The sequence below is a fragment of the Lycorma delicatula genome, chromosome 1 (assembly GCF_047948215.1).
Source record: "Lycorma delicatula isolate Av1 chromosome 1, ASM4794821v1, whole genome shotgun sequence".
Classification (NCBI taxonomy): Eukaryota; Metazoa; Arthropoda; class Insecta; order Hemiptera; family Fulgoridae; genus Lycorma; species Lycorma delicatula.
The window spans coordinates 199,364,285-199,385,990 of NC_134455.1; the positions used below are offsets into that span (position 1 = coordinate 199,364,285).

Here is a 21,706-nt window from a genome sequence, read left to right on the forward strand (position 1 = left end):
AGTTTACTAAGAAGCTGGTTTTCATTCCATTTCCTTAATCAATTAAATTTTCGTATCTGCAGGTAGCCGAAAAATCTAGTCCTTGAATACGGCTTATAGGTGTAATTAGGCCGAAAAAATATATCTTCGAGGAAAACACTCAGAGCCACGTTAGCCAGCATTAAGAATAGTATTTATATACAGTTGTTTCCGCCCCGGATGTGGAACGTAGGTGGTATGTTCCGGACGTGAAGATTATCTACTTCAGGGCATTATTATTGCTATTTTTCCGACAGACTAGTAACTGTTAAAATACAAGATACGGTTGGTAATTCAATGAAGCGTTGTGGCGTTGCACAAAGTTCAATTCTTGGCCCGATTCTCTTTAACTTGTATGTTAATGATATTTGTGGACTGAAATTGAGAAGTTCACTGTTTATGTTTGCTAATGACCTAATTGTATTATTTTCTAATAAATCTTTATCTTTTGCAACAAATACCCTGCAAATTGATTTAGATATTTTAATTAAATTTTATTTTATAACAGAATCCATGCTAAAAAAACAAAAACAAAAGTTTTTAGAAAGCCGAGATCTAATTATGATAGTTCCGCTGACTGTAATCGCATCGCATGTCATTTTTGTACTTATTTTCGGGTTGATTATAACTGTTCTTATGAGAAGATTCAACGTTCTCATACAGTCAGGTATCTTGGTCAGATGTTTGATTATAATATGAAATGGTCTGCTCATGTTGATTTTTTGTGTAAAAGACTAAGAATTATCCTGTTTAAATTCCATCAGGTTGCTGATATATTTTCTTTTACAGTAAAAAAGATTTTACTGTCGAATCAATTATGAAATTATTGTGTTACATCGTATGGTTTTGCACCACAGTACATTTTAAATGCGGTCGAAAACCTTTTAATTAGAATTTTTTAAGTTTTGTTTAGACATACTGACATGGCTACTGTGGGAATTATGAATTTACATAATTTGTTGATGTATATTGTACTTTTGAAGAACTATTTTGTGGAAACTTATAAAAAGTATAAAATAACGAATTATGAATTAAGAGGAACAGGAATATTGTTTAATGTGCCGCGATATTTCACTAGTTATGGGAAGTCAACACCCAAGTTTTTTGTTCCTTCTTATCTTAATGAAATGCCGATTCATTCGAGATTTATAAATAGCTTTTCTATATTAAAACTGAACTGAGACATCACTTTTTGGCATTGGCCTAAACTTGCACTAAAATCTTTGTTCCATCAGTCAGAATATAGAATTTTGATTTGTATGCGAAATAAATTTATATTAATGCTCATTTTAGACACTAAAATTGAAATAATATTTTTAACATAATAGAAATTTTATTCTAATAATGAAATATGTAAAAACTATTTAATATATTATTGTATATTATAAAATACTGTATTATAATTAATACTAAAAATGAAATAGAAATGGTTTTCTATGTAATTTCTCAAAAAAGCTTATTGTAGCTTAGGGGAAATCGTATCGTGATTGTGACACAACTCTATAATAAATATATTAAAAAAAATATTATTATTATTATTATTTTAAATCATGTTACGCTATATATTTATTTACAATGTCGAATATGACACATTCATAAATACCCTAATAAAATCTTCTATAACGTAATTTTTTCACAGCCTTAGACTACAATGTTTTTTCTCTAACAACTTTTAACATCTATTTAATTTTGTATAATAAAAATGCTTCTGCCACTGTCACATGCCATTATTACACTTAGGCTACACAATAATCATACATTTTAGTCAACGGTTATTTGTATATGGTAGGTAAGACACTTTACATAACATACAAAATCCGTGGAAGCTCTAATATAATGAAATAAATTTGATTAAACACATGTTTAATGTGTTTTGAAAAAAATCATTGTTTACAAAGAGTACTGGTAGTTAAATTAATGTAATATTTATAATGTTCGTAGCCTACGGTATATTATGTTACCACATCGGAAATTTCAGCATTCACAATACAATGTCCAAACGACGTTTCTTTTTTATCAGTTCATCTAATACATCTTCTGCAGTTGGAGTGTAGTTTCTATTTATCTTGAGGAGTGATAATCCATTCAAAAGTATATTTCCAGTAGAATTACGAAAATATGTTTTTAGACGGCGTAATGTTGAGAAACATCGTTCATTTGTACATGTGGACACTGGGAGTGCAGCTAGTATTTCTAACAAAGCGAATATATTTGGCATTATGTTGGGATTGTACATAGTTAATCCATCTACGGCCGTTTTCGGTTGGTCTCCCTTCTCAAGATTTGCAATTTTTCTGTACCATAATTTTAATTCATTATTCAAGGTCAACCTTGCAACCGCTTCTTATGTCTGGCGTAGAATTCTGTGAGAGAAGTGAAAGCAGAAATTTGAGGCAGGGGCAGAACGTCTGGGTTCGTAGATAAAAGGCACTGAAAGCCTTTTAATATTTCCTTGTGTTTCAAGAAACGCGTTTATATTATAAACTTGTTTCACTTTAAAATTCAAACAACTAAATGGTATAGGAAGATCAAGTCTGACATGCACATAGCATGTGCCAAAAACTAGCATAGACACAAATACAATCTCATGCTTTAAAAATTTTGTAGAGCTACTTACTCCTATTTTTGTAGAGATATTTACTCCTATTTATTTTACAAGGTCAGTTTTGTCTCTGTTGCACCATTTAAGAGTTAAACAAGTAAAATTTGGTGTATGAAAAAGCTATCGTAGAGTATTAGCTTTTTTTGCTGTAAATTGTTATTCCATTATACAGGTGATACAAAGAAACGGGAAATTTGAAAAATTAAATAACGTTAATGAAAAATTTTTTTAGAAAATGAATTTTATTTCATGTAATTGTACAAATGTTGCCATTTTAGGATACATACAGTTTAGTTTATTTTTTAAAGATGACATCTTGCAGGTGACCTTCTCTTCTACGTAAACACTCACGAAGTCTCTTCGTTAAATTGTTCATGGTTTGACGTAACATCTCAACTGGAATTTCCGCAATTGCTTCTCGGATCTTTGCCTTCAGTTCTTCCGTTGTAGCAGGTCTACTGTGGAACACTTTGCTTTTAAGGTGACCCCACAAAAAGTAATCGCAAGCTGAGAGATCAGGCGATCTGGGAGGCCATCTAATGTCACCATTTCGTGAAATGACACATTGTCCAAACAATCGGCGTATAGCTGCCATCGATATTCGTGCAGTATGTGACGTTGCTCCGTCTTGTTGAAACCAGGCTGTGTTAAGAATTGGTGGAAATCTCTTTTGTTGTTCCACAACAAAGATTTCAAGCATGGCTACGTAACGAGCCGACGTCACTGTAATCGCAAGACCGTTGTCATCCTCAAAAAAAAAAGATCCTATAACACCGTAAGATGACATAGTACACCACACGGTCACTTTCTGGCTGTGCAACGGACGCTGGTGTAGCTGCGTAGGATTTTCTTCTGCCCAGTATCTGAAATTTTGCTTGTTAACAAATCCACTGAGGTGGAAATGCGCTTCGTCAGACATCCACAGTTCGTGAACAAACTCTTTGTTATCATTTATCTTCTGAAGCATTACATTACAGAATTGTGCTCGCACAACTGCATCGTTCGGTTTCAGTTCCTGGACGATCTGCAACTTGTGTGGATGGAATTGCAAGTCCTTCACTAACTTTCTTCGAACACTTGAACTATGGAATTGTAAAGATGCTGCGAGACGACGGATTGACCGATGTGGACTTCGTGTGACAGCATCTTGTAAAGCTTGAACATTCTGTGGTGTACGGACGGTTCGCTTACGGCCTGGAGGTTTCTTTTTCATTGCCGAACCAGCTTCCTCAAAATTAGATATCCATGTTTTAATTGCATGTGTTGATGGAACTTGGTCGTGCCATCCCAGATTAAAATGACGACGAAATTCTCTACGCGCTCCCTCCACACTGTCATTGTTTTTGTAAAACGCTTTGATAGCAAATGCACGTTGGGCACCACTCCAAGGACCCATGACAACAAAATGGCAGGTTAGGTTAGAGAGGCTGGCACCACTTATGAAGTGGTACCAATCGCCCACGGCTACCAACACAACTATCAAAATTTCCCGTTTCTTTGAATCACTCTTTATAAGTCCACATGTTCATCCTTAGTTTTTCATATGATAGTCTGAATTGCGACTCTTTTAGTACCAACTTTTTTTTTAGTTTCATACTCATCACCTTTTATCAACTTTTTTTTATCAAATCCAGCCTTTAAATCTAGTCTTTAAGCCTATCTCATGAATAATCAATCAATTCACTTATTTTTTAAATACGTGAGGAAAAAATGGCCATTTTTTAATGGCCACATAAGTCACAAAAATGTGACTTATATCTAATTATTTGGAATACACTTATGCGAGGTTTCTTTTAGAACTCTTATGCTATTCCTTAGTGGTGTTGTTACACAGTTCGAACTTCAGTGGTTACATTAAATATTACTTTCAGCAAGCAAGGTTAACATTCACCCAAAGGTAAAAGAACATAGAAGCACGACATAAAACTTGAAAATCAAACATTATACATCCCTTCATAGAAACTGGATATACATTCAAAGATAAAACTACCAACTAAAGCATGCACTTTTACGTATCACTTAAAAATCAAAACTCAACTTACTTTTAAAACATGAAATTTATAAACATAATGAATAAGACTAAAATAAATTACTAAACTAACAAACACAACACAGATCAAATAATGTACATAAGCTTTACACAAAACAAATTTCCTAATTTATTTAAGATAAATCACAATTACAAGGCCATCTGCAATCACTGAGGCAGAACCTTCATAGAATTCACCATTGTTCTGATAAAATCTTTGGGAAGCAATCAACCAAGCATTTAGGTGGTGAATTGTATTAAATTAAGTTTTTAATAAAATTATTTTCATAACTTAAATGGTAAAGGATTAATTTCTATGCCACTTACAATACTTAAGAAAAAAGTATCAAAAGTATTCTATAAAAGTGCCATTAAGCAATACCTTTCTTTTTTTCCTGTTTAGTCTAAGGTAATTACCTACTCAAGAGGATGAATGAGGATGATATGTATGAGTGTAAATGAAGTGTAGAATTCTACAGTCTCAGTTTGACCATTCCTGAGATGTGTGGTTAATTGATACCCAACCACCAAAGAACACTGGTATCCATGATCTAGTATTCAAATCTGTGTAAAAATAACTGACTTTACTAGGACTTGAATGCTGGAACTCTCGACTTCTAAATCAGCTGATTTGGGATGTCGCGTTCACCACTAGACCAACCCGGTGGGTTCATTAAGCAATACCTGCTGTTAATTGTAACTTTTCTCACTTGTATTTTAAAATAATACATTTTCAAATTATTTATATTATTGAAAAAATCCAGTGTACAAAACTAATTATTTTTATTAAACACTTGAATAGAAATTCTTCTGAGCCATCTGAATTAATTACTTCTGATTTAGCACTTTTTTAACTTTCTGCTGAATCAGAATAACAAATTATTTAACTTTCATTAACTGTTGTGTTTCTTCTATTGCTAACAGCTTTAATAACTCACTCTTTCTTTACCTCTTCAGGCAGTAAAGGAACCCTATTTTTCCCTGTTTATCCAGGAACTAAAGGAGCTTCTTTGCTTCTCTTCTATGCTATGAGTCCTATAAAATAATCTGTCTATATTCTCTTCCTTTGCTTTCACTCCCATATTCTTTTCAAATTCTTGTCCAACAACCTCCTCCCACTGAGAAGCTGTAGCTTCCATCATCAACCATTCTTGAAAGTATCTTAATTTTAGTTTTTCTTTTTCTGCATACTCCATCTGTAGGGTAGAGTTCAATCATATTATTGATCTTCCCTCACCAGTTGTAAATGGTTGTAACATGGCTGTCTCTTGTTTTCATGTCATGTTTTGGAAGCTCATTTCTTTGGCATACACCCAGATTTCTTTCCTTCACTCTATATTCTGTTGACCAACCCAGTACCCATGCCTATGCAGAAGTTTAAATCTGATTTGGTTGAGCAGAGTTAATGGCCATTAATCCATTTATGGACATTTGTCAGAGTTTCTGATACCATGAATAGCATTTAGCCTACAATGCCATGGAAATTAGGGTATGATCCACTGCAACAATTATTTGAGATTTGAGTCTAATGAGGGGAATGGTGAATCTTTTCATTCAGGGCAGGCATGAAGATTACATTTTTAAATCTAGAATAAATTGTAGGTGAGAGCTGATACTGTGTATGTAAGATTAGGTACAGGTGGAAGGAACAAGTGATTACATTCAATGGTTTCTCTGTACAATTTTCTATTCCATTTTTAAACTCTGTTTTTGTAATCTGTACAGATGCTTCATGGTCAGTATATCATCTTTAAATTAGTAAGAAGTAAGTATTATTTGGTTAAATATAATTTATACTTTCTATTTTTTGTGTTTACAATTATTGAAAATACAGTTTTTCCCTTCATCAGTACAGATTTTCTTTTCTTGGAGGTTTATCTTTATATGCCTTTTCATCTCAACCAATCCAAAACATCTAACTTCTTCTCTCTCACTAACTAAATCAGTTTTCTACATTTTATGTTTCTAGGAACTTTAAATTAATAATAATTTTATTTAAATTTAATATTCCAGATTCTTTATTATCCTTTCCTCTAATAAACCTTCACAATGAAAGCCATTTTACTTCTCTTTAATATGGGCTCTCTGGATCTAACAAAACCAGGATTTTTATGCAGGGATTTAAATCTTAGCATCCTACTGTCTCTACATGCAAGATTGTAAGTCTTGACATTGTTCATATGATAGTTCTGAGAGCTGACTGTGGTGTGTTGAATGCAGCTGTATAATAGTGGAGTGGTATACTTTTCTTTGAGAAAATTATTTCTTTTAATAAGATTATTATATTTTTATTACTATTAATAAAACTAAAGTTGTTTTGTTCCCAGGTATTACAGTGACATTGACAGCAGCTGTTTCATATCCTGAACCGATAATCTTCAGAGCAGATTATCCATTCCAATTTGCTATTGTACGTAACAGTGACAAAACGATAATTTTTTGTGGAAAATTTTCTCTTCCTTAGCTTTTTAAAAATAATCTGATAATTATTTAAATTTAGTATATAATGTACAGTGTTAAATGTTGTTTCACAATAAAATTCATTAAAAATGAACTACTGAATTTGTTAATGTGAGCATCCCAGGAAAAATCAAATGAATATCCTGTGTATTAAAAATATCACTTACAATAATTGTGTTTTTCATCCTTCTTTAAGAAATACTTTTATCAAAACTCCACAGCAGTAAATGTATTTTATGGCAAAGTGTTTCAGGGGAAAGTAAATTTGTAAATTGTTATTTGAGCACTTAAACTTCAAGGTAAAAGAATTTTACCTTTCATACAATACCAAGGAATAATATTCTAAAAGGACAGAAATAACTAGAAGTTATAGTAGAAATTGATTTAATTTTTTTCTGTATGTACTGAAGTAGGAGTAAAACAGAGGTTCCCTTACGTTAAACAAATTTAGAACAGTAATCATGAAAGAAATTTATTTATAAAATATTTTTTCTTTCTTATATTTTTTTTGTAAAAAAAGAAAACATGAGAATTTTTATGATTTGTTAAAATAATGTTTTTACAATAAAGAATTATACTTTTTCACAACAGATCGTTTTATTCATATTACATTGTGAAAATCTCTACTTATCTAATGCAGAATTCTTGATTCAGTGATCAGTGCCGATGTGTCCTATCTTCCAGAAACTAATGTACAATAATTTGCTACATCCCATGCTGAAGAACACATCCCATGATATATTTTTATGAGATTTCAATTACAGAATAGTGGACAGAAACAATATCAAGCAGCCAAGAAAATTAAAATAAAACTTGTGTAGTTAGGCCTTAAATTGACAAATCCCACACAAGAAGTAACAGTCTATGTCAATGTGTTCTTTTCAAGAGTGAAGCAACCTGCTGGAAAAGTTTTGTGTGGAATCCCACAAAACTGGAATAATGATATATTATTGCATCTAAGGCAGTTTAATCAGTGTCTTCAACTATGAAGTATTAGCTTGAAGTATGAATTATGGCTTGAAACTGTTAGAAAACTTGTTTATAAAAGAGTGTACAAAAAATCAGTAACATCAATCAAAGCAAAAATTTCAAAAATTAATATAAGTAGAGGAATGCAACAATTCTAGCTCCTCCAAATGATATTAGTCTAGAAGCACTAATGATTGCTATTAAGGATACCTGCAATAGTGGTAGACCGCCAGAAGGGACCACCAGGAAAAGTGTATACTGGTGGTCTGATTACATTGTATAAGAAGAAGACGTCTTCATCGGGCGGGCACGCGGTCAGGACTCAGATGAGCTCACTGGAAGCTATTGCTTGGAAAAAATGGCTCTCTTTTGCTATTAAAAAAGCAAAAGAGGACGCATGGCAGGAGCTTATTAAGGAACTTGATGAAAACCTGTGGGGATGGGCCTATCAGATAGTTTAAAAAAAGTTGGGTCGAATCCTCCCTCGGTTTTCTAGAGGTCAAGCACTTAAGGCGGCTGTAGAGCTCTTTCACTGCGTGAGGAACGGTGGAAGAGGATAAACTATGAACATGAAAACCGCTTCACTATTGGAGAGCTTGAGTGGGCTGCTAGCAAAATTAACATCACTAATAGTCCTGGGTCGGATGCCATTCCAGCGGCCGTTATCAAGGCTTTCGTGAGGGAGCGCCATTGAATGGTGCTTGACGTGATGAACGGCATACTCCGGAGGTGCTCCTTCCCGAACACATGGAAAAAATCGCTTGTCCTGATTTCCAAACCGGCTACTGGTGATGTTCCCAAATATACATATATATCAATAAGTTTATTGGATGTCATGGGGAAACTATTAGAGAGGCTAGTGGCGGAACGAATTAGGGCTGACGTCAATGCGGCTGATAATTTCTCCAACAACCAATTTGGATTCGTGAGAGGAAGATCGACTATGGATGCTTTAAGGCATCTCCTAGAGTAGGCCAGGAATCATGCCAGTGGAACGAGGAGAACGAGAAAGATTTCCCTGATTGTGCTTTTGGATGTCAGGAGAGCTTTCAACTCATTACCGTGGCCGGCGGTAATTGATGCACTCCGAAGAAAAGGTATCAGCGAGTATCCGGTCGCCATAATAAATAATTACTTACACGATCGTCATATGACCATCCTGACGGAGGAAGAGCAGGTGTACTTTGAGGTGTACGGGAAGGGGTTCCGCAGGGCTCAGTCCTCGGTCCGCTTTTGTGGAACTTCTCATACGACAGCCTGTTAGAACTTGAGTTAGAGGGAGATGGGCATATCATCGCATATGCTGACGACCTAGCGGTGCTAGTCTCTGGCGGCACGGAAGATGAGGTAAAGAAGGTACCCGCGCGATAAATCGAGTAAGCGCCTGGCTCACTGAAAGAAAAATGAGTCTGGCTCCACATAAGACTGCGTGCCTGGTGATGACGGGCAGCAGGAAGCTCCGGGACATAGAGATTGAGGTCAATGGAGTCAGGGTAGCTACGTCGGGGTGCGTTAAGTACCTCGACGTGTGCCTCGAAAAAAGCGGAGGCTTCAATGCTCACTTGAATGAGAGCATTAAGAAAGGCGAAGGAGTTATGAACAATCTACTCAAAGTTATAAGAACCAGACAGGGCCCTCAGCCTAAGATCAGACGAATAATCTTCTCTGAAGTACTCTCGAGATGTTATACGCGGCACCTGTCTAAGCAGATGCCCTCCGTATCAAGAGAAAGGAAAACAAACTACCATCTTTGTTGAGGCGAGCTGCCATAAGAGTGGTTTCAATTTATCGTACAATTCGTACGCTCGATGTCGTCTTAGTGTCGGGATACTTCCAGCTTGATGGAGTATCAACGACTTTCTGACGAAGTTGGGACGGATCCTGGACGGTCTCCCGGACATCAGAGTGCTGGTTGCTCTGGACGCTAACGCCAACTCTTCCGCCTGGGGTTCACCACTCACTGACCCAGAGGTTCTGGTCTAGCACAGTTCATAGAAGCCAGGAACTTCTACTTGTTTAACGTGGCAGAACAACCGCCGACTTTCTTTTCCGAACTGGGGGAATGTTACATCGACTTCACCTTGGTGATGGGCGATCTCGTATTTACTTGCGCTCCACTGAAGACGTCCTATATTCGATTTCAATCAGTTTGATTGAAAGATTTATACACTTGAAAGACATGCATGAATTTAAATAATTTTTTAAACATATCAAATGATTTTAATGTACATAATAAATGTAATGAAAATAATCAGTAATTCCCAGATCAGACAGTAAAATATGTGCGGTGATGATTTAGTACGAAAGTCATTTTGTAGTATCAACAAAAATAACGACAGTCTGAAGTTCTTGCAAAATTTATAGACCACTAATATTTTTTTTATTTCGCTGGAGCGTATTTTGAAATGGCTTTTAATTTACGAGGGTTATTTAATAATTAAAGATACAAATAAATGACAAATAGATAAATTATAATTATATATAGCAAATAAATTTGCTATAAAGGCAAAACAGTCGGTAAGATAGTTGTGATCTTTTAGAACAGTAAGTTAGTAACCCGGTGATGACTTTTGATCAGTTGTTTTAATAAAATTGTTTTTGTTTGTAACTTCAAAATCTCATTTTACGATGGTAAATCCTCTTAAAGTTTGCGAATTAGTTGAACAGCGTGCAGTGGTTCGTGTTTTGCTTCCGAAGGTAAAAGACTGGTTAACGGCTACTTTCGTATTAGCAAACGATACGGATAAAGTTGTACCACAGAACTCTTTACAAGCAGTTAGAAAAATTTAAATACAGTCGAACTTCAGTAACCTACAAAAGTAATTAGTGACCTAGGGGCAGCAGAACAGTGCTCGTAGGTCGCTAATGAAGCTTTAACTCCAAAGCTTGAAACTGGCATAGATTCTTTCATCCAAGAAGACGGATTTCAGTTGAGGTTATAATCGTAGATGAAACATTATAAGTAACTGCCGGTAGAAGACGACTCCTTCGGAGATGCATATCGTATTGTGATGAGGCGATTCAGGAGCGCCACACCCAGATTACCGGCAAATCAACTGATTGGAGTTGTAAGAGAGCTTTTTCCTGAAGACAAAAAATGGAAACAAAGAGAAACTGTGGCTGGGGAGATTCCCCGGCTCACAACTGCTGAATTGCGATATGCAACTAGTAAATTGAAACCACATAAGGGATCAGGGCCGGATGGCGTTCCGGCTGAAAGAATGAGGGTGTTTGATGAGACGTCATCCTTGATGTTTATAGAAGTATTTAATAAGGTCATACGTAATGAGAAAATTCCTATAAAGTGGAAATCAGCTCGGCTAGTACTAATACCAAAGGTGACAAAGGGGTATCGGCTCATCTCGTTAATTAACACCACTGGTAAGATTTTCGAGGTCTTATTAACTCGCAGGTTGGAGGTGGAACTGAAAAGATGTGGTGGTCTCCCTAGTTTTTTTGGTTTGCTTGGCATTTCTCCCGCCACCACCCCATTCGGTCGTCCTAAAGCATAAGACCGAATGTCTGTGCCACAAACGGCTATTGAGCCTCGAAACAGTTTAGCGACCAATGTTCTAACATTTAGCTAACCTAAAAGCGTGAGCGGAATAAGGGTGGTACCGTACAGCACTCTTTTGCGTGTCCCACCATCGATTTGTCATATACCAATAAAATGGGTAGGCGCACATCGTCACTATTAAAACATATATGACTATCAATAATTAAATTTATCACGTCAAAGACAGCAATTCCCTGCTCCGTCTAGGCCGCTGAATGCCAGCAAGTACTTGTCTACTATTAAAGCGCTTGGAGCCTTAATCTGACTGGCAGCCAGCCATATATCTCAGCTAGCTTCCTACTGCAGCGCTGTAGAAGTCTTTTCCCTTAGGTAAACTACTGATGTCGGTTGAACAAAACAACCGCATCAAGGAACCCCCACACGGTCCGACAATGCGGTTTTCGCCACATTGACTCGCCGTTTGTGAATGGCCAATTTTCCCCTTGACCTTCAAGTTCCAAGGTGGCCTGATTTCTGCCCCCCCCCCCCCCAAGAGCTGGGCAGTCGAACATCATGTGTTTGACTGTTTCATGGTCTACCTGGTAGACAATTCGGATTCAGGAAGAAAAGATCAACGGTTGAGGCCATAAATAGGAAAATGGAATCTGTTAATGCAGCGGCGGCTGAAAGCAGATATAAGTGGAAAATTCCTTTGTGAATACTGATTGATATCTGCATTTAATTCGGTATCGTGGGATACAATTAATGACCCGATAATGGGAAAGAAGGTACTCCTTACCTACTCAGGATGGTACAGTAGTACCTCACTGGTAGGGAGATGTTGGCGGTTTCAAGTGAGGGTGAGAAGGTAGTTGTGGCCATGGAGTGAGGGGAATTCGAGGGATCAATACTACGAGCCCTGCTCTGAAACATGGCTTACGACGGTCTGTTAGACATAAGGAACTCACCTGGGGTGGAAATTACAGCTTTCGCCGGCGACTTTGCGGTTGTTGTAATGGCACGGTGAATGGAAGAAGTTAAACTACTGGCGATCAAACCCTGGTGAGATTGTTGGGATGGATGACAAAGGAAGCCTGAAGATCTCGACTAGTGAGACAGAGATGGTAATTATGTATGGAAGGAGACGTATCCTTAAGCTCACTGTCAGTTTGGAGGGAGTTGAGTTGACCCCTGTGGTAGAGGCAGATACTTAGGTGTCTGGTTCGAAAAATCTAGGGTATACACCACGCATATTGATGAAACACGCAAAAAGGCGGAATGGGTGTCCTGGGCGCTGTGCAAATTAATGACAAACGTCGGGGAGCCCAGAACGGCTAAACGGAGAACGATATCTACCACGGTGACGTCAATGATCCTATATGCAGCGACAGTTTGGTATGGAACATTGGGGATAGCACGGAATAAATTGAAAATTGAAAGGATATACAGATTAGTGTGGCTCAGGCTTACCGCACTGGCATTATGAAGGCAGTGCTGGTCATAGCGGGGATGCCACCGGTGAGCTTACTGGCAGAAAGGCGATGCTCCACATACCATGGAGTAGATAGGTCAGAGGCTAGGAACACACTGTTGAACAAATGGAGGGAAAGATGGAACAATGCCTCTACTGAGCGTTGGACATGTAGATTAATACCTTCTGTCAGGGCGTGGCTTGGCAGGGGATGGGATGTCATTGGCTTTTGGACGACCAGTGGCTTTCGAGTCATGGCAATGCGACCGTTCAGGGGAGAACATTTTCGACATTTTATGAACACCTGTCGCCTTGAGTATGATTTTGTAGGTTTGCATATCGCTTTTATACGACTCATCCTCCAGCTTTAAGTCTGGGTTTTTGTAGAATAAGAGTTGCAGCAATCCGGGTAAAGTTTAAACGTTTTTTCGCCGATATGCATTCCATCTTGGTCAAAGCTTACCGGTTTCTCTCCCATGTACCAGCAACCGTCCACGCTCTTGACCCCAAACACAGGGTCTAACTTTTTAGATTCATGAGTATCGAGTACACGTCGTAGGAATTCTAAAGTGTAATATATCATTTATTTCTTTTCTACGATATCCTGAGCCTTCTCTTCGATTGTCCTTTCACCTACATTGTCTATATTGCTATTCTCATTACTAGATATGCTCTCATCTTCCATCTGATCACCATATAGCTCTTCCCCCTTATTAGTCGAAGGGATAGATGATACTACTGGTCGTGTAGTTGATTCGGCCTGATCCAAAATGTCGCTAGTCTTCGTTTTCTTCATACCTACCAGTTTACCATTGTTAACTGGAGGAGCCAGGAGCGATGGGAATGTCACTCGTGGGATTCGCATCGGTGGCAACTGGCCGAGGTGGACTGGAATATGTCAAAAGCCGAGACGTACAACATCTGACCACCAAGGAACAAATGGACGTTGCAATATTCCTGAAGTTTGAGGGATGTGCCGTGATGCTGCAGCAGCGATGACATTTGTCACATGTTAAACATCGCTATTGATGTCTCCGGTTAGATTTTGAAAGTGGACATCTCTAGTGAAGCTAATCCAGATAGTTTTGACAAAAAGCCATATCTTACTTATGGGATACAATTTCACGGGTGTATTTAATGACACCACGATTGGAAAGCGATCGCTTCCATGTAAATTTTCATTTACTTTCTAATCTAATTTATGCGCTACAGCAGCGTTAGAAAAAACCTAAATCAATGCAAGACGAAGAACCATCTCTGACATTAAAGAAGGTTTCTGTACAAGTATTTAATAATGCAAAATTTGAAGTTGAAAGAAAATCTTCAAGTAATCTTCTTGCAGGGTCCAAGCGGTTGGATCCCCAAAGAGGATTATGAACATTGAAATCCCCCACAAAAATGACTGAGGAAGGCAATTGTTCCACTAGGTTTTGTAAATCCTATTCTCTCCAATTTAACTTAGGCAGATATACATTGCATAATGTCACGTTGACTGGGCGGTATATGCGTTTAGCTACCGCTTGTAAATCAGTGCGTAGATGAACTTCTTCGAAGGCACAACGAGTTACTGAGATGATGGCAACTCCTCCTCTTGATCTTTGGTTAGGGGCTTGATCAAGTCTAACTATGTTGTAACCTTTCAGTCTCAATTATCAGTGTTTCTTAAATGTGTCTCTTGTAAACAAGTGCATAAACGATTTAGCTCTCTCATTAGCAGATGTAACTCACTCAAATTCGACAAACATCCATTGCAAGATCGACTCATTTACACAGATTATTTTGCAAATAAAATTTTATCGCCTAGGTTTTCCCTTAGGCCAACATTTTTGAAATTTTTTCCCCATTCTTCGCACAGCTTCTACCTCTGAAGATAGGGTGTTTGAAGCTTCAGAGACATTGTCTTCTACCATCTGTTCATCCCCCTCTGATGGCACCAATGGTGGTGGGTAGGATGTTTTTCGACTGGCATCCAATGATACCGACCCAGATACAGCGGGGAGTATTACATCTAAGTCCATGCTTGATGGGCTCTCCAAGATTAATGTTGGGGTGGCTATGATGCTTGCCCTCTTTTTTGGAGGCCTCTGTTCCTTTCGAGGCTCCACAACCACTTTTACTGGTACCTCTTTTCTCTCAGTCACTTTCTCATTATCTTTCCAGTTTCTCTGGAACTTTTTCTGTCTGAACTTCAACTTGTCTCAGATCAGACTGAGGTTTTTTAAAATTTTCCTGATTTTCTTTTGACGTACACTAGCCGTAGGTTCTTGCTTTGGTTGAGTAGTCTTTCCTTTAATTACGTCTTGAACTTTTGATGCCGGTGTAAAACTAGTTTCTATGATTGGTCGCATTCTAAGTTTCTTTCGACCATATTCGCTAGGGCTGGTGCTAGCTGAGATATGACGTCTTTTGGCTTGATTGAAGCTGAAGGAACAGCTGCAACCTGAGCATATGGCGTTGATTTAGGCATTCTGCTGTGAACTATCTTCTTTGCCTCGAAGTAGCTGGCCTTTTGAATGGTCTTTATTTCCTGGATGGCTATTTCTTCTTTGTACACTGGGCAATTCCGCGATCTTGCAAAGTGATGCCCATGACAATTAACACAGATGGTTGGATCCTTGCACGGTTCACGTGGGTGCAGTGGGGATTCACTAGTAAACCTGCTACCTTGTACAGCGTACTGCCGTGTATCCAAACCGTTGACATCCGAAACACCTTAATGGAGTCGAATGAACGGACGCACTTCAAGTCTGTGGAAACCAGCCTTCATCTTTTCTGGACACTTGGTTTGTTGAAGGTGAGGACGTGCAACGCGGAGGGTATAACTTCTCTATTGCGTCGAGTACTCAATCGCCTACACGCTACAACACTCTCTTCGAAAATTTCTTCTACTATTTCCTTTTCAGTGCAGTTTAATAAGTCTCTGCATACGACTGTTCCCTTAGAGCCAAAGTGCCATGAAACCTCAATATCCACTCTTCTAAGCCAGTCTCGTTTCGAGTCTGAATCCAAAGGTTCTCCAAGACTACGGTTTTTGTGTGGACCCTCTGCCACAGATAATGTGGAAGTAGATATGTCAATATGTCGTAAGGTGCGAAAGGAGAGACGGTTGGCCATGCCCCGGATCGTAGTTCCTGCCTGGGTTCCCCCAGTCAGCGCCTTCCACAAATTTAACCCGGGGTGGGGAGTCAGGTACTGCCTGACCCATGATACAGACATTCCAGGTCTCGTTCGTAGCACTAAGGGCATCGATAGCCTTACCCAAAAGACAATCCCTGCCATGGGGCGAAGTGACTAACACTCGCTAGACGGCGCAAGACTTCGGCAGAGCAAGCTCACAGCAGCTCACCCTCAACCCGGCTCCACAACCGAGAAGAGGGATGAGCAGTCCTCATCTGCACTCCGCCCAACGTCGGCAAAACAGATCACGGTCATGCCTCCCGTCAGAGCTGCAAACGGTGAAACGGAGAAGAACAACCGCAACCAGCTCGATAGCTCGGGGCCGCCAATCCCGTATTCCACAGGGAGCTCCTGAGCAAAACCATTTCCTTGTTGGCCGATCTAAATGAAAGTACCGAAGTCGTTCCCCGTCCCGGACGTGTGCGTAGATGTTATGCACGGACGTGAAGTTGGATTTATCCGGCGCATTATTATTAACATTTTTTAAATTTATTTTTTTGTTGGTTCTCTTTGTTTATCCTCCCCTTGGAGCCGGATCCGCAACTAAGCTTGTACACAGTTCCAGGTGGTGCCATCCCCTCAAAGTACCTCGGCAGGAACTAAGGTTGCCCTCCAGGTAGCCGGGATTCGGTCTTTAATCATTCGCCATGACTAATGAGGAAACCCAAGGGAGTCCCCCACCGTGACTCCGGTCTTGACGCTACGCCTCTAATGGGCAACCTCAGAGTGATCCCCCACCGGGACTACAGTTTTACTTTTCCTCTCCCGTCGTGAAGTTCCAAAGGGAGTCTCCGTCCAATCATCGAAATTAGGACACCTGAGCGTCCCACCTTTCCTGGACGAGGCTGTCCCAATCCTAGGTTGTCCCCAAAAGCAAAGGTGGACGGGTATCATTTCTTGCTACTGGTCCTACAGCCACGGCCCTCAAGTGAATGCCCTCTAAATTTACATAAAGGCATTTAACCTCAGTGTGACAGTCTTTTCGAAGATGCCCCTCAGCCCAGCAATTAAAGCAATGACCCCTTTTGTTGGGACCGCTGCAGGACCGACTCCGGTCCCTACCCTCTAACACCAGTAACATCGCTCTACGGCGGACCTCTTCGACACGTGACAGGACACCCAACCGATGCAAAATTGCCCAAACTTCAGCAAGTGATCAGCCAGCAGAAGCCGAACCACCACTTTCGTGTCTCCGTATGACGACCTCAGGGAGAGGACATCGATCGTTCCCGAGTCCCCAGCGATCTTCCGCATGTCATTCGCCAATTCCGCCTTCTTGGTAAGGGCATCGACGTCCTTTATCAACAAATGTACTTTGGGTACGTCCCTATTTGCCATCACTGTCGTACCTTCAACGTTATCCATTATCTGCTGCCAAAGATTGGCAGCAGATAATGGATAAAGATTGAGCTGCGCAACGAGAGGGTGATCCCGATCGGCGTGCGGCTCTAACTGCAGAGCGAGGGCTAGGTACTTTCATAGCATTAGGCCCTCCAAGAGTAATTCCTGACCCTCCTTCGTTCAGAAGCAAGGGAGTAGAGACCCTTGAGGCGTTGTGTATAGATCCCTTGGACATAAGCGCAGGAAAGATGTCCTACTGTCAGCTTTGTCAACACGCGAGGGTGTGGTAATTGATAAGGACCGTGTCCTTAATATTTTGCAGAATGATTTGCTCCCGGATGGCACTAGGTGGGTGAGGTTTCATACAACCGGCGTCTAAGACGGGAAGTCGCGATTTTCGAGACCGACATACAATGTTCTGAGATCATTGAGGGCAGGTGATCTGTAGCATGGCACGGCACAAGACCCCCCCCCCCCCGGATATGATTGCATCACAGTGGAGCTCCTCATCCGAGCATTTCCAGTAGACCTTGGTCCTCTAACTAGAATGTATAACAGGATGCTCTTCGCTTCTATTTTCCGGCTTGGTGTTGTTATTCAAAGGTGGCGGCAAAGACCCTACTGTTAGTTCTTCTTACCATTCACTAACACTCTTGCCCTTGATTAGCAAGGTTTTTGAGAAGGTTCTATATTTGCTTATTAATGGAAAACCGGTTTGGTTTCTGACCGGCAAGAGCACTAAGGATGCCATACTTAAGGTGATGGATATAGCTTCCTCTAGTCCATGTAAATATGCATTAGGAATTTTTCGTGATATATCTGGGGCATTTAACAGCTTACGGTCACCTTCTGCTCTGTTTCAGATGCAGAAGCGTAAGTGTAGACGAAATGAACTAGAAGTGCTCAAGTTATTTCAGCCATCGAACCGTTTCCCTGCATGACAGCGGTTCGGAGGTTCGTAAGACCTTAACTAAAGGATGCCCTAGGGCAGGCCATCCAAGATTTTATAATACATTTCAAATATGATGTTATCTTTTGAAATCCAAATTAACCTACTAAACTCATGCAATGTACGATAATAGTTTGATTAAAGTAAACTATAAAGCAAGTTTTCAAAACTTTTTGTAATATTATTTTATTCTGGTTTTAGTAGATCGAGTGCTTTCATACTCAAAACAAGAACTGATAAAGATATACATATTACTAAGAACTTTTACTGCAATAAAACAGCTGATAAATTAGTTAAAGGGGTTAATTCAGCAAAGTTATATTCAGTATGATATCCAAAAGAATTATCTTTAGTACTCTTCAATTTACACTCTAAGACTTTCTTGAGGTAACCACATAGTAATATGTATATAAGTAAAATATATATATATATATCTTTTTATCTTATTAAAAATAAGAATAAAGAATAAGATCATTTTCAATGATTATTTCAGATGAATAGTATACATAGGACATATAAAAAAATCTGGATTCTCTCCGTTGTGTCAACATTTTTTATAGAATGAATTTTACAACTGTATAAAATTTTACCAATGTATGTTGAAATTTAAAATAGTAAATGAAAAAAAAATACTTATCTTTATTGTAGAGGGTAATAATTGATCATGTCTGATAGTATTTAGCAGGAAAGATTACGACCTTCATTATAATAATGTCATGTGAACTTTATCAAATAGTTATCCAAACAGTTGTCTGTTTATTCCACATGACCTTACTTAGCTTAGTACTTTTAAGACTGTGATTCTATAACATTTTACGTATGATTTACAGATGATTATAGTTTTCTGTCAGATTTTGTATATACCTTCATGCCTACCATTAATATGAAATAACTGATGATCCTGTTACTATTTTTTGTCTAATAACTGGTGTTAAGAATTCGGCACTCCTATTTTCATGGCTCTACTGCTGTAGGATAGGAAGGATAGACCAAGAAAAAGGATTATAGTTATTATATGGGTAGAATCTGAAACAGTATAAGCCCAAAGTAAACATCAAACTTTTTAGTACTGATTCAACATTTTTCCAGCACTGAATCTTTTTATGACAGACAATGTAAACAGTGATGTGATAAATGTTGAATGATTCCCTCTCATCATCCTTCTTGAATTTATACTTCAGATATTTTTCTGATACTGATTATCTCATCATTGTATCAAACTATGAATAAGGGAACATATTTTCCTTAACAAGCAACTATATGCACAAACAGCTTATTTTGCAAGATAGAGGATTATTTTGCTCTTCTAGAGAAATAATAGTTATTACTATTGACAAAACTTTTTGCATAATCTGGTTTCAATAATCACTTCTAACTGTAAAAACAATCTTTAAAAATATACACCTTTAAAATAAATATCGTTGTTGAAGTAATAATATATAATGCTTACAGAATAATTAGACAAACACAACAACAACATTTTTCATTGTATATTAATATTAATTGCAAATGTAACAATGTAAAAAATGAACACATTAATATATTAATTCATATATAAAAAACTATAAAAGAAAACTAAAATTATATGTATGTACAAATGCATTTTTTATTTCATCACAAAAACGATATTCATGTAGAATTTTGGAATAATTACAATGTACAAATTATATGAGCAGTTTTTATTTTTTAATACAAGTAATTGTTTTGTAGTACTTTATCTTTTTTTTTTAAAGACACTTTTCCAAATATATAATGCAAATAAATGAATTCAAAACAAATTATTTAATTAATTATATATAAACTGTATTGTGTGATTCGTTTTTTGTAATAAACTATGATTAATTAATAATAAATGTACTCTGAAATTTAATAAATCGAATTCGGATGGTTATAAAAAAGCATACTTGTTTCACATGCATACAAACAGGAGGAAATTGAAATAATCTTTTCAAAACTTTGCTTTAGCCATTTCAATAAAATCATTTTAAAATCTTTCTATATAGTTTCATAGTAATCAGTTATATTTGAGCTAAATATTCATTCAAATTTTAAGTCTAATTTAAATGATTCTTATCACAAAAAATTGTGCTATTACACAAAATTAAAGCAATTATTATAATATCTAAGATTTGTTATTTAAAATTAGTTTATGATAACTATAACAAACTGTACAGAAAAATTAGTAACATAATTTCTGATTTCTTTAATAATTAATTCTTAATCAGATTTTTCTTTCTGATATCCCTTTCAATTGCCTTTCTTATTCTTTTGGAACTGGAAAAAGCAACTGGGTTCATAAAGTTATTTTTTTATTTTCTACTTATTATTAAGGTTAAGTTCAGCATAAAGAAGTTCATAAAATAATGATTCTGTATTAATAAACTTTCTTATACTTTTTTAAGCTTCATTAACAACTTTAAGCACATTAAAAGTAAATAAAACTCTCAAACAAAACCAGTTGTCGAGTAATATAATCAAGTGCTAAAACTATTATTTAAGTAACACAAAAAAGAAAATTCAAATATGTGAAAATTTGAGCATAAATAATTAATTCAGTACTGCAGTTTCAAGTAAAATATTACGCAAGTATATTTACTTAGAATAATTTAAAGCCGCACTAAAAAAGGTTCTCAAAACAATGTGGATGTGTATGTAATAAAAGGCTGATAATAGGATTTTTAACTAACTATGTTAATAAACCTAAAGGAAGAAATTCCATTTCAGTTTCTAATTATCCGTAAGCAATTTCTAATGGATAAACATTTAATACACGAGTGATAAAAAAATCCTGATCTCTACACAAGTTTCAATAATAAAAATAATTTTCAATGATTTTGTAAGCATTTTGCTATAAATTGAAAAAAAAAAAGGCTTAATTGAGTTGTTTACACACTGGTAAACAAGCTAACACAATGGTAAACAAACTAAATGTGCAAATACATACTGTTAAACACATCTTGCTGTATCATAAAAAAAACCCAGATAAAATCAATATCTAGTGACTGAAGGTTTTATGAAGGGTTCAAAGATTTATATATGATGGATTCATTGATATTTGATAAATGTATCACTACGGTAAGTTATCTATTTAAAATTGTACACATCAAATTTGTTCCTATTAACAATGTAATTTAATTTAAAAAGTAATCTTAATACAGCCACTATTAATAGCATACTCTTACCACTGATCCATA

General features: G+C 37.3%; 1 protein-coding gene across 1 annotated transcript in view; it reads left to right on the top strand.

Annotated features, from left to right (window-relative positions):
- Positions 1-7,203, top strand: part of LOC142327379 (serpin B6-like) — a 31,616-nt gene extending 24,413 nt beyond the window's left edge. Inside the window, exon 8 of the mRNA XM_075370384.1 lies at positions 6,977-7,203. Within this exon, the coding sequence (XP_075226499.1) occupies positions 6,977-7,113 (137 nt within the window). The 3' untranslated portion in view covers positions 7,114-7,203. The remainder of the gene's footprint in view (positions 1-6,976) is intronic.
- The last annotated feature ends 14,503 nt before the right edge of the window (positions 7,204-21,706 follow it).